Source organism: Procambarus clarkii, chromosome 65 (genome assembly GCF_040958095.1).
Source record: "Procambarus clarkii isolate CNS0578487 chromosome 65, FALCON_Pclarkii_2.0, whole genome shotgun sequence".
In the NCBI taxonomy this organism is placed as follows: domain Eukaryota; kingdom Metazoa; phylum Arthropoda; class Malacostraca; order Decapoda; family Cambaridae; genus Procambarus; species Procambarus clarkii.
The window spans coordinates 13,932,434-13,946,729 of record NC_091214.1 but is presented as its reverse complement, the minus strand read 5'-3'; the positions used below and the strand labels follow the sequence as shown (position 1 = coordinate 13,946,729).

Below are 14,296 nucleotides of genomic sequence, written 5' to 3'. Positions count from 1 at the left end.
TATGAAAATCACACGACAAGCAAAACGCTGTCTGCTAACGAAAACACGAGATTACTTAAGTATTCATGTGATTACTGCCAGTACTCTCCTATTTGGGGGGGGGGAAGCCGTGTGCCTTAGTGGGAGCCGCAATATGCGGCAACACCCAGGTAACAGTGGGAGGACACCCAGGTAACAGTGGGAGGACACCCAGGTAATAGTGGGAGGACACCCAGGTAACAGTGGGTAGGGCACGCAAGGATGGTATATATTTTCTTTATGGCCTAAGTAACATACGAGAACATTAGTTAAGCTCCGGTAATTTATGAGGTGTGATATATGTAATCTGTTTATTGTTCTCCAGAATACGTAATATAGTCAGCAATAATATCGGTGAAGATAGGTGACATAGGTGAGTAGTATAATAATATAGCTGAATAATATAGGTATTGATCTCCAAAATGCCAGATATAGCCTGCATGCAGGATGAAATAATATAAGAGCATGCATAGGCAGCAGTAACATAGGCAGATGTACAGACAACAGTAATATAAGCAGATGTACAGACAGCAGTAATATAAGCAGATGTACAGACAGCAGTAATATAAGCAGATGTACAGACAACAGTAATATATGCAGATGTACAGACAGCAGTAATATAAGCAGATGTACAGACAGCAGTAATATATGCAGATGTACAGACAGCAGTAATATAAGCAGATGTACAGACAGCAGTAATATATGCAGATGTACAAACAGCAGTAATATAAGCAGATGTACAGACAGCAGTAATATTAGCAGATGTACAGACATCAGTAATATAAGCTGATGTACAGACAGCAGTAATATATGCAGATGTACAGACAGAAGTAATACAAGCAGATGTACAGACATCAGTAATATAAGCAGATGTACAGAGAGCAGTAATATATGCAGATGTACAGACAGCAGTAATATAAGCAGATGTACAGAGAGCAGTAATATATGCAGATGTACAGACAGCAGTAATATAAGCAGATGTACAGACAGCAGTAATATTAGCAGATGTACAGACATCAGTAATATAAGCTGATGTACAGACAGCAGTAATATAAGCTGATGTACAGACAGCAGTAATATAAGCAGATGTACAGACAGCAGTAATATAAGCTGATGTACAGACAGCAGTAATATAAGCAGATGTACAGACAGCAGTAATATAAGCTGATGTACAGACAGCAGTAATATAAGCTGATGTACAGACAGCAGTAATATAAGCAGATGTACAGACAGCAGTAATATAAGCAGATGTACAGACAGCAGTAATATAAGCTGATGTACAGACAGCAGTAATATAAGCAGATGTACAGACAGCAGTAATATAAGCAGATGTACAGACAGCAGTAATATAAGCTGATGTACAGACAGCAGTAATATAAGCTGATGTACAGACAGCAGTAATATAAGCAGATGTACAGACAGCAGTAATATAAGCAGATGTACAGACAGCAGTAATATAAGCTGATGTACAGACAGCAGTAATATAAGCAGATGTACAGACAGCAGTAATATAAGCTGATGTACAGACAGCAGTAATATAAGCAGATGTACAGACAGCAGTAATATAAGCTGATGTACAGACAGCAGTAATATAAGCTGATGTACAGACAGCAGTAATATAAGCAGATGTACAGACAGCAGTAATATAAGCAGATGTACAGACAGCAGTAATATAAGCAGATGTACAGACAGCAGTAATATAAGCAGATGTACAGACAGCAGTAATATAAGCAGATGTACAGACAGCAGTAATATAAGCAGATGTACAGACAGCAGTAATATAAGCTGATGTACAGACAGCAGTAATATAAGCTGATGTACAGACAGCAGTAATATAAGCTGATGTACAGACAGCAGTAATATAAGCTGATGTACAGACAGCAGTAATATAAGCAGATGTACAGACAGCAGTAATATAAGCAGATGTACAGACAGCAGTAATATAAGCTGATGTACAGACAGCAGTAATATAAGCTGATGTACAGACAGCAGTAATATAAGCTGATGTACAGACAGCAGTAATATAAGCAGATGTACAGACAGCAGTAATATATGCAGACTAACTTTTGCTCATTTCATATTTCCTCATATTTTTCAATATATTGTAATGTAACTTGTTTATACAATAACTTTGTGTAACTTAACTTTATATTATATATCTGACAAAACTTTCTATCAACTTAATACAAAGGTACACATATCTTACCAAACCTAACATAACTTACATAGCGTAACTTCCCATGCCTAACCTATCTTACCTATCCCAACTTATCTAACCTCACCTACCTAGCCCAACTTACCAAACCTAACCTTCCTGACTTAACTTACCTAACCTTTCCTACCTGATGTAACTTAACGTAACTTTCCTACCTGATGTAACTTAACGTAACTTCCCTAACCTAACCTACCTGACTTACCTGATCTAACCTAACCTAATGAAACTTACCTACCCTAACTTACATAACCTAACTATCTGATATAACTTACATAGCCATAAGATAGTCTACCTGACGTCACTTACCTAACTTAAATAACGTAACCTCTCTTACCTAACCCAACTTACCTAACCTCACCTACCTAACTTACATAACTTAACTACCTGATATAACTTAATTTCACTTTTATAGCCTAATCTACCCGGCTTAACTTATTTAACCGACTTAACCTATCTTCCCTTACATAACCTAATCTACCAGGCTTAACTTATTTAACCGACTTAACCTATCTTCCCTTACATAACCTACCTAACCCAACTTACCTAACCTCGCCTACCTAGCTTACATAACATAACTTATTTAAAGCAACATCTTATTTTCTCTGAAGCATCAACTCTTCATTTATTATTTACCCAGACAACACTCTTTCACACTTACAGTTACAAACCAGCACTTTCATATTACATTCGCAAACATATACTGACTTACATAGAATACTTAGGACACATACACTTTTACATAAATTGCATAAATACTTAAACCAAATATATATCTCTAACTTATCTGTACTTATAATTACATTCACAAACCAGCATAAACTTATACAACTTGTTACAACACTCACAAAACACATACACTCCTACATAAACTTGCAAATACACATACAGTTAAATTTATAAACACGAATTTGCACATACAAACTTTCCCAAGCACTTATGTAAACTTGTACCTTTAAACAAAGACTTGTACATACACCTGCTTATATACAAAACATACACAAACTTACCCAAACATGGACAATTACACTCACAAACTTGTACAAAGATACACACTTTTACAAAAACTTACATAAATCTCTGCTATTCTTTGTAAAGTGTTATTTAAGCATTCTTTCCTAACGTAACCCAACAACCTTAACCTAACCCAACCAACCCTAACCTAACCCAACCAACCATTTTATGCACATCTTTACCTAACATACCTTTACCTAACTTTTGTTTATTAAATATTTCCTCTTGCTTTTCAAATAATGTATAGGAAAGTCTATTTAAAACATTTAGTCTTTACATACTTTCTTAATATGTTTAACAGGCCATGACTTCACATTCATCATTTTTATGTTTATTTTTAATCAATAAATGCATTATAGTTACACATCTTTTCATTTGTATATGTTTTCTGCAGGACATTCATGTTTGTTGACCAAACCACACACTAGAAAGTAAAGGGACGACGATGCTTCGTTCGTCTTGCCTCTCCAATACTTTGGTGAAACTGGTCGTACACTTAATGACAGACTTAAGGAACACAAGAGAAGTGTTAAGTCTGCAGACACAAACAATGCTCTCTTCTGTCATGCTAGGGAATTCTAATCATCCTATTGATTGGTCTTCCTCCAAAATAATCTTTCCTGCCTCTACTCTTCACAGACGCCGTCTTCTTGAAGCGGCTCTAATACACAATATACCCAACATGAACTTGAGTCCTGGCTTTGTTGCTGTTGACTCTTCCCTTTCACAGTATATACTGAAACGTTCTAAACTTTCTAACAAACGTGACCTAACATAAGCTTACCCTTTCATTTATCTTTCTTTCTTTCTTTCTTTTTCTTTCCCTTGTTTTCTCTTACGATCACTTTATTATTCCTATTACTATCCCCCTTTATTACACCTAATCTTTCGTACCTATTGCCACGCTTTTCTTCCTCTAAAATTTCCTTCTCCTCCCCTCTCTCTTGCCCATTTATTGCCTTCGCCTCCTTACCTCATCACAATCGACTAGAGAATGGTCCAGGACGGACTGAAACGTCGTCGTCCCTTCATTTTCTAGTGTGTGGTTTGGTTAACATATTTCAGACACGTTATTGTGACTCCTCGTCTGCACATTCATGTTCATCAATCTGTGTTTCATATTCATTTATTACATGTATTACAGGATTTTGTTAGAGATGGGATGTTTAAGCAGTTTCAGAGGATTTTGTTATAGATGGGTATTTATGCATTTCAAGGGATTTTCTTAAAGATTGGTGTTTTTGGTATTTTCAACATTTTAACTTAAAGTTCACCTAGCCTCTCATAATTTGAAAAACATGTATACAAATGAACTTACCAGATAGAACTAAGGCGGCGGACAAGAGCTGAAACTCAGTACTAACTTTATCTCGATTACGACATCATAAATAACTATTACATGTATTTTAAATCTTATAAAAATCACATTGATAGTAACGAAACTACACCTATAACCTTTAAGAGGCGGGTCCAAGAACTAACATCTGACACTATTAATTCCTTTACATATTCCTATTTTAACATAGCTCCTGAAAATGGAATGGATCAAAACTTAATTTTACTCTTAAAACGATGAAGGCCTTGCGAGGACATGAGGACTGCCAAAATTTACCCAAAAATTATGGACGACGCACCAAGGATATTTTAAAAAATAAAATGTCACAATATAAGTCGCCATACCATCTACTGCGGTAGGCATGGTAGTGGTGGTGGGTGTTTGTGGTGTTGGTGGGTGTGGTAGTTGCAGTAGGCATGGTGGTGACGGTGGGTGGGTGGGTTGGAAGTGGTTGGCATGGTGGTGGCAGTGAGTGGGGTGTATTATGACCCCATGTAGCCTGGTGGAACGAGTCTACCCAGTGAGTTATTCTGCTTTCCTGACCTGAGATTAAGTGGTCAGAGGATGAAAATATATAATAAACATCAGTGAGTGATGTAAGAATCCAAGCAGAGGATGAGCATCTGATTATAAGTGTCAAGGAATGGCATTTCGATATTTTGGTGACATGATGTTATGCTAACAGGACGTTGTGACCTCACATGAGTTACAGCAGTCGTCAGAGATGGTCGTACTTCGTTGATCTCCTGCACGAAGGATGAAAATATAGTGCCCTGTGCGGTAATCCTAGCAGGCAGTATGTGACTTTAATTAGTCATTATTTATTTTTTAGTTTACTGCAATATTGAATTATGATTCTAAGTGGACTGTACGTTGAATTCAACCTGCCAGTGTTTACCTGCACATAGTTGGGTTGGATGTGTACAACTTATACCACAATTGGTGGTTATATAATAAGCTTACACATTTACCATTAAAATCATATAAATTATACGACATATAGTGGTAATTAGACTACAGTATTCGAGTTAATATTACAACTCCTTAATAGCTGTAATGGTTGCTATGGACTGTTTAGGCTGTGCCTACATCTGTTAGGTTGTGGCACATGTGGTTCAGGTGCCATGTTATGGCGACTGGCACTATAAGGCAGCCAGATTATGCATGAAAGCGTCACAGGTCATGTAGTTGGTAAACAGTTAATATCTCCAGATCACAAGTTTACCTGTAAAAGTTAGGGCTGTAAGAATTGCTCATTAACATAAAAAGCACTGGTATGGCATGAATTATTTGTGTGTGCAAAGAGGAGGCCAGACTTACCCTGGCTTGGGGCTTCTCAGACGGCTTAACCATATCAGCAAATACAACACAATGAATAAGAGCTCAAATGTCATTTGTATACTGTACGGATATAATTAGCACCTCCTGTTGTTAATGTAAGGTCGCTGTGGCAATTCTCAGTTGGCCAACTCATAATTTAGAGTCTATGACAAGTTGTGCTTGTCGCAGTCCTCCACAAGAATCCTTTTTGTGTCCTTTTGTTTACAAGCTCTCTTCCTGAGAGCATGACTGCCTCTCCACCAGGCGTCTCTCTGGTTCCAATAATATTTGGTTCCAATACTCTGTCTCTATTCTAAGTTCATTTAACAATATCATGGGACTGTGGTTGTATGGTAATTATATTATATCCAGTCCCAGTGAATACTATTTTATTAAGTTTAAGCACTAGACTGTGGTTTAAGGAATAGTTGTGGAACCTTAAATATATGTTGTTGTGATGACATCACGAAAGATCCCATTCGCTTTAGAGTTTGGTAATGGCTAACTATACTATGTTAACGTGTGTGTGTGTCGAACTTCCGACATAATTCCGCGGAGGGGGGGGGGATATGGATCGAACTACCAGGGTTAGGACTGCAAACACTTTATTCCTTGCCCACTGAATTATAAAGTTGTTTTAATTCTAGCTTGCACTGTCGTGCATCAGTCCTTTCTGGAGTATGTCCCGTACTGGCGCTTTGGGTGATGGAAGTCTTTAAGCGTCTTCCTTTCCTGCCAGTTCTAAAGGAACTAATTTCTCTAATGTTTTGAGAGTAGTGCTACCTGGTCATTTCCACTATTCTCAAGATGTCCTGATGGTCTGGATGAACAGAGACTATCAGGCTTAGTGGCCACTCTTAGCGTCGCCCATCACTATCCACCAGAACAATGTCACCAGGATACAAGTTAATTCTGTTGTTGAGGTTCTTTGCCCCATAATGATACTCCCTTAAAACAGTTAGGTATTCTGGAGTTTATATGTCATTCCACCCACTTATCACTCGTGAAAGATGTTTGAAACGTTGAACCAAGTCACTCTTTCAGACATATGAAGGATCTTCTGGTTCCTCATCCGTTAGGGACACTAGAGGTCTTAGAGTTCCCCCATACATCAAATGAGCTGGACTTAATGGTTCACGTTGTGAAACATCATCAGAGAGGTAGGTAAGTGGTCGGTTGTTGACTAAAGCTTCTATTTCGATGACAACGGTTTGGAACTCCTGCATGTCAATATTTTGGTGGTATAGGGTTTTCTGAAGAGGCCGTTTTACTGTACCAATCATGCGTTCATGGAAGCTTCAATGCCATCATGCTCTTGGAGGTATGAATTTCCAGGGGCACTACTGTTAATTCAGGGCAATGTGCACCTTTGGGTGGTTCCAGACTTCCCTCACACATGCTTTCCCTGCCACTAAGTTGGAGCCATTGTCTGAAATCATTATCTTAGGACATGATTTATGGGCAAGAAACCTGTGGAAAGCCTGTAAAAATGCCTCTGCACTCATATCGGGAGCGTTAGTGGGCCAGCCAGAGGCTTAGGGCCCGCGCAGGAATATCCCTACAAAAAAAATATATATATCGGGAGTCACTTCTAGATGTACTCTTCTTGTTGTGGCACAGGTGAATAGGAAGATGAACGCCTTCACTAGGGTTTTGTCCTTGGTACCTGTTAGTGTTAGTGCTCCTGTGAAATCTACTCCTGTGGTCTCAAAGGGACGAAGATGAACAACATGATCCTTGGAAGTGGTGGAGGTCCCAGATAAGGACATACTCTGGCATCGTACCTCTGGCAGATTACACAGGAATTAATTATGGACTTTACAGTCTAACGACTTTAGGGTAGCCAGTACTGTTGTCGTAAATCTGTGAGGGTATCTAATATCCCACCATGCAGAGTGTTGTGTCTGTGTATGTGTAACACAATTAGCTTGCTTATTATATGGTGACGAGGAAGTAATATTAGATTTTTTACTTCCAGATCTATGTCGGCATGCTGTACGTGGCCTCCACACTATATTAGGTTATGACTGTTTGTGTTAAACCAGAGACCCAGATCATTCTGTAGTTTATTAGGGACGTTGTCAAATTCCATCTCGAATGTATCTGTTTGGCCTCTTTTGACCCAGTATCTTAAGGGACTAGGGAATTGATGCTTGATTCCTATTTTCTTTAGAAAATACAACGACACTTGGGTGACACCTAGTAGTTTATTCATTTCAGAGTACCAATTAGGATCAATTACCAAAGTCCAAAGTGGTTCTGGATTCTCAGTGGGAGCAGTAACATTGGTCACAATGACTTGTGGCTTTTGTTTAGGACACTGGTCGCTGACTAGCCACTGAGGTCCATTGATCCTCATCTCTGCTTTGGTTTATTGCCGTAAAGTCAAGCCTTTGGAAAGATATTCAGCTGGATTCTCCTTGGTGGGTACATATCTCAGTTTGTACCCTTCTGACATCTCTCGTATTTACTTAACGCGGTTACTAAGGTAATGATTTTTACTGTTATTATTTCTCACCCACTGTGGTATTGCCTCATTATCTGACCATACCACTGTTTCTTCAAAGTGGATGTTGCTTAAGGCATTGGAGAGGTAGAGGTAGAACTCCATAGTGAGGAACTTTTGAAGTAAAGCAGAAATCCATAGTGAGGAGTTGAACTTCAGGCAGTGTAGGGAAGCTACACGTTTTTTTGTGAAACCAATGGAGGAGCGTCACTGATGTTGGAGTAGGACTTCGTTGTGCAGCAGATTGGGAGAATTGCAGAAGTGCCTTTCCTGATATTTTGGAGAACCCAGAAACATGCATTGATAATGAGCCTCTAGGAGCAGTACAGAGGATCTTTGGGGGACACATTATTGTATAAGGGAAGTGCTTGAAAGCTTATTAGCATGTAAGACGCGGTGTAAGGTGAGAGATTGACTTCTTCTTCTTTTGTTAGGGGATACTTATGTAGATGTTCTAGGTATTTCAGCCCTAAGCAGAGTTTCATATACTTTTATGGTTGAAGATACATTTTTGTTGTGACAGATATTTCAGCCTCAAGCAGTGAAGGGATAGTAGGTTGTGAACCAAGAGCTGTGCCGCCACCTGTTATCGATAGTTGGTGAAGCCAGGCTATGATATTGGAGTGCTACCGGGATGTAGCGGTTTAGAGTGTTGTATAGTAATGGTAATAAGGGGTAATGGTAATAGGTTATATGGTAATCCAGCAAATGACATAGCAACTCTTCCCCGGAACTAAATAAAGGTTGATTACCGTTTTCCCCACATTAAAGGTCTCCTCAAATGGAGACCTCATGAACACAACAAGCCACAATACTGGGCCCACAATAAGCCTTTAACCTGTTCGCATGCACGATCTACATCTGATGTGATTGCTGAGGATTATACACTTTATAAGACAGATCACTTAGTCGTTTTACAACTCGATATGGTCCCTCAAACTTGTGTGACGCAGAAGTCCCAATACGAGGCTTCAATACCAGGACCAAATCACCACTCTCAAACGATATGAGTTTTGCCTTGAACTTCTTATCATGTCGCTCCTTTATTACCTGTTGTACTCTCCCAGATGTTGTAACGCCAACTCCTGCAAACGACATAACTTACTCCAGACAAAACTGTTAAATCAACTGCAGGTTTAGGAACTACATTATTGGGATGATGCATCCCCTACTGAGGTGACTCAGAGTTTGGTTTGACAAGAGAAGAACTTATGTGAGTAACTGGTGTAACTAGTTTGGTCTGGAAAACATGAGGTTTGTAAGCATAATAATTATCTTAGGGTTATAATTATTATAATGTGTTTTGAATGGCTCCTTAGTAAGTAATTCATGTTCATCTGTTAGCTTGGCTAATTGAATAATATCAGTGGTCTGTAACGGTTCTACTGTTACATAAAGTATAGTGACAATAAACACACACACTTCGAGAATATATATATATATATATATATATATATATATACATATATATATGCAATTGACGATCACAAAACACTGATCATTTTATGCGGAAAATCCACAGAGAAATATGAAATGAGGTGAACGTTTCGGCTTTGTTAAAGCCTTTGTCAACACCAGACTCACCTAGTCTAGTTTCTGAGTCTGGTGTTGACAAAGGCTTTAACAAAGCCGAAACGTTCACCTCATTTCATATTTCTCTGTGGATTTTCCGCACATATATATATATATATATATATATATATATATATATAATATATATATATATATATATATATATATATATATATATATATATATATATATATAAATATATATATACGAATATATAACACGAATTTTCTCATTATTTCTTATGTTTCTTTTCACAATTGATAGTAATTGAAAAATCAATTCTCCAAAATTAATTTTTATTTCTAGTCTGACGCGACACTTGAACGCGTTTCGTAATAACTTATTACATTTTCAAAGACTTTTAGTTTAAACACACACACAACTATAACCTGCAAACACTAAACAGAGTTCTTACTATGCTATAATTTAAACAGCTTTCATTTTATTTTATACCCGCATTTTGGGTGAGGTGATATGTTACAACAGTTTTGGTTGAGGTGAACAAAACTTTCAACACAGGACAGAACACGAAACAATGGGTATTAATTGGTTAAACTGAAGGTAAGAATGGAAGTAACTGCAGAGGGCCTATTGGCCCTTATTTCTTGATGCTTCTATATTGGAGCGGAGTCTTGTAGTCTTGAAGTGGGTAGAATATAGTTGTGCATTAATTGGCTGTTGATTGCTGGTGTTGACTTTTTGATGTGTAGTGCCTCGCAGATGTCAAGCCGCCTGCTATCGCTGTATCTATCGATGATTTCTGTGTTGTTTGTTAAGACTTCTCTGGTGATGGTCTGGTTGTGGGAAGAGATTATATGTTCCTTAATGGAGCCCTGTTGCTTATGCATCGTTAATCGCCTGGAAAGAGATGTTGTTGTCTTGCCTATATACTGAGTTCTTTGAGGCTTACAGTCCCCAAGTGGGCATTTGAAGGCATAGGCAATATATATATTCTTGATGCTTCCTATATTACCTATATATATATATATATATATATATATATATATATATATATATATATACATTGAGGAGTACCTCTTAACTACTTCCTTTTATACTAGGAAGTTAAATCCTAGTAATTTCAAGGAGGAAGATGTTTATCAAACCTAACCTAGTAGCAAACCTACTCTCAGATTGGTCTCCTGCTGCCTCAGTTTGGTCTGCTGGTGCCTCAGTTTGGTCTGCTGGTGCCTCAGTTTGGTCTGCTGGTGCCTCAGTTTGGTCTGCTGCTGCCTCAGTTTGGTCTGCTGATGCCTCAGTTTGGTCTGCTGCTGCCTCAGTTTGGTCCGCTACGGCCTCAGTTTGGTCCGCTACTGCCTCAGTTTGGTCTGCTGGTGCCTCAGTTTGGTCTCCTGTTCCCTCAGTTTGGTGTGCTGGTGCCTCAGTTTAGTCTGCTGCTGCCTCAGTTTGGTCTCCTGCTGCCTCAGTTTGGTCTGCTGCTGCCTCAGTTTGGTCTCCTGCTGCCTCAGTTTGGTCTGCTGCTGCCTCAGTTTGGTCTCCTGCTGCCTCAGTTTGGTCTGCTACTGCCTCAGTTTGGTCTGCTGCCTCAGTTTGGTCTCCTGCTGCCTCAGTTTGGTCTGCTGCTACCTCAGTTTGGTCTCCTGGTGCCTCAGATTGGTCTCCTGGTGCCTCAGATTGGTCTCCTGCTTCCTCAGTTTGGTCTCCTGCTTCCTCAGTTTGGTCTCCTGCTTCCCCAGTTTGGTCTCCTGCTGCTGCTGCCTCAGTTTGGTCTGCTGCTGCCTCAGTATGGTCTGCTGCTGCCTCAGTTTGGTCTGCTGCTGCCTCAGTTTGGTCTCCTGCTGCCTCAGTTTGGTCTGCTGCTGCCTCAGTTTGGTCTCCTGCTGCCTCAGTTTGGTCTGCTACTGCCTCAGTTTGGTCTGCTGCCTCAGTTTGGTCTGCTGCTGCCTCAGTATGGTCTGCTGCTGCCCCTATTTATTTCCCTACTCCTCAATATTCAGGTGTAACCACTGTAGATCTGATCCATAAAGAGTTACAGCCGTCACTCAGAGATTCATGATGGCCGTACTTGGAAAAATAACGTCAAAAAGAGTAATGCGTTTGTGATTTATTAGGAGATATTTTATTGGTGTTCCGGTTGAGTACACTGCCATTTGTATCGTACTTTGCTCTCACACCTGTCTTGTCCTAATACCTCTTTTATTTGCCTACAAAAATAAGTAAAATTAGCACGGATATATAATATATATATATATATATATATATAATATATATATATATATATATATATATATATATATGTCGTACCTAGTAGCCAGAACACACTTCTCAGCCTACTATGCAAGGCCCGATTTGCCTAATAAGCCAAGTTTTCATGAAATATTTGTTTTTCGACTACCTAACCTACCTAACCTAACCTAACTTTTTCTGCTACCTAACCTAACCTAACCTATAAAGATAGGTTAGGTTAGGTTAGGTAGGGTTGGTTAGGTTCGGTCATATATCTACGTTAATTTTAACTCCAATAAAAAAAAATTGACCTCATACATATTGAAATGAGTAGCTTTATCACTGCATAAGAAAAAAATTAGAGAAAATAAATTAATTCATGAAAACTTGGCTTATTAGGCAAATCGGGCCTTGCATAGTAGGCCAAGAAGTGCGTTCTGGCTACTAGGTACGACATTATATATATATATATATATATATATATATATATATATATATATATATATTGTGTGTGTGTGTGACGGGAAAGTGTTGCAGTGTTGATGTTCGGCCAGTCCTCCAATGGCAGGTGTTAAAGCCTGGTCACACTTAAAACAAAAATAAAGACTGCTTGCCTGTTGTCTGTGGTAAGTTAGAGGGAGGAACACGTAAAACACAAAGTATGAACAATGAAACTTTAATATATTTACTTCAAACATAAATGAAAATAAAGACAAATCTCGGGCAAATGACTAAAGAAATAAAATGACAAAGATAAATACAAAAAACACAATAGATTAAATAATGTTGAAATGGTGCTGATAATATCGGCTATGGTTGAAACCTCCCTTCGTATACGAGCTAATGAGCTAGTATGCCAGAGAGAGATGTCAACGCTAAGAGCACAAGGAATATTCTGAAGTTGATAGCTGGTCAGGCTCAGAAGTCGACTCGTGTAGAGGGCGCTGAGGTGCGGTGAGGTGCGGTGTGCAGGTGCGCGGCTGGCGAGTCACCAATCAGGGGCAGGCAAGCTGGTGAAGGGTAGTTAGCTGGTTTGATGACGAGCCGGCGTGTGGAGGGTGTGTGGAGTGGGGGGATCTTGGATACGTTTTGCCTCCTGGTCAAAACGTTTTTTGCTACTGGTGACGTATCTTGAATGTAGCATCTTATACTTGTATCTTTGGCGTAACTTGAAGTAGGGAAGAGCAGGCTCAATCTCTCTTGAAAGAGATTATCATCACAATATATATATATATATTATATATAATATATATATATATATATATATATATATATATATATATATATATATATATAATATATTTATACTCGAGTTTGGATGAGGTGATATGGTACAAAAGTTTTGGGTGAAGTGATTGACATTTTCACACGATAGAACACAAACCAGTGGGTATAAAAACATAAGAATGAAAGTAACTGCAGAAGGCCTATTGGCCCATTATGCTTCCTCTTGATGCTTCTATATTGGAGCGGAGTCTCGAAGTGGGTAGAATATAGTTGTGCATTAATTGGTTGTTGATTGCTGGTGTTGACTTTTTGATGTGTAGTGCCTCGCAGATGTTGAGCCTCCTGCTATCGCTGTATCTATCGATGATTTCTGTTTTGTTTGTTAAGATTTCTCTGGTGATGGTCTGGTTGTGAGATGAGATTATATTTTCCCTTATGGAGCCCTGTTGCTTATGCATTGCTAATCGCCTGGAAAGAGACGTTGTTGTCTTCCCTATATACTGAGTTCTTTGGGGCTTACAGTCCCCAAATGGACATTTGAAGGCATAGACGACGTTGGTTTCCTTCAAGGCGTTCTGCTTGGTGTCTGGAGAGTTTTTCAGGAGTAGATTGGCCGTTTTTTGGGTTTTATAGTAAATCGTCAATTGTATTTTCAGATTTTTGTCTGTAGGGATAACGTTCCTATCAACTATATCTTTCAGGATTCTTTCATTTATTTTTTCAGCCATCAAAATGAAGTTCCTGTAAAATAGACTAATAGGGGGTACATGTGTTGTGTTAGGTGACTCTTCATAGGTTGCATGGCTTTTCACCTTTATTTTTATGATGTCTTCAAGAGAACCATTAGAGAAGCCTTTATTGACTAGGACCTGCCTTACCCTACAGAGTTCTTCATCGACTTGCT

The 14,296-nt window shown here is 38.8% G+C and overlaps 2 protein-coding genes across 2 annotated transcripts; one reads left to right on the top strand and one right to left on the bottom strand.

Annotated features, from left to right (window-relative positions):
- Positions 1-283: 283 nt before the first annotated feature.
- On the bottom strand, positions 284-8,259 carry LOC138354988 (uncharacterized). Its single transcript, XM_069309692.1, has 3 exons — positions 7,950-8,259; positions 7,567-7,686; positions 284-2,019 (listed from the first exon to the last, which is right to left on the bottom strand). The coding sequence occupies exons 1-3, from the start codon at positions 8,257-8,259 to the stop codon at positions 284-286; spliced, it is 2,166 nt and encodes a 721-aa protein (XP_069165793.1).
- A 2,969-nt stretch (positions 8,260-11,228) lies between these two features.
- On the top strand, positions 11,229-11,942 carry LOC138354987 (uncharacterized). The gene has a single exon (XM_069309691.1). The coding sequence runs from the start codon at positions 11,229-11,231 to the stop codon at positions 11,940-11,942; it is 714 nt and encodes a 237-aa protein (XP_069165792.1).
- Positions 11,943-14,296: the final 2,354 nt, after the last annotated feature.

Coding starts and splice junctions, on each gene's coding strand:
- LOC138354988 (XM_069309692.1), bottom strand. CDS start 8,259: ATGAGGATCAATGGACCTCAGTGGCTAGTCAGCGACCAGTGTCCTAAA. Junction 7,687..7,949: donor TAAACTACAGAATGATCTGG/GTCTCTGGTTTA, acceptor GTAATCTGCCAG/AGGTACGATGCCAGAGTATG. Junction 2,020..7,566: donor AGGAGCACTAACACTAACAG/GTACCAAGGACA, acceptor TCTGTACATCAG/CTTATATTACTGCTGTCTGT.
- LOC138354987 (XM_069309691.1), top strand. CDS start 11,229: ATGCCTCAGTTTGGTCTGCTGCTGCCTCAGTTTGGTCCGCTACGGCCT.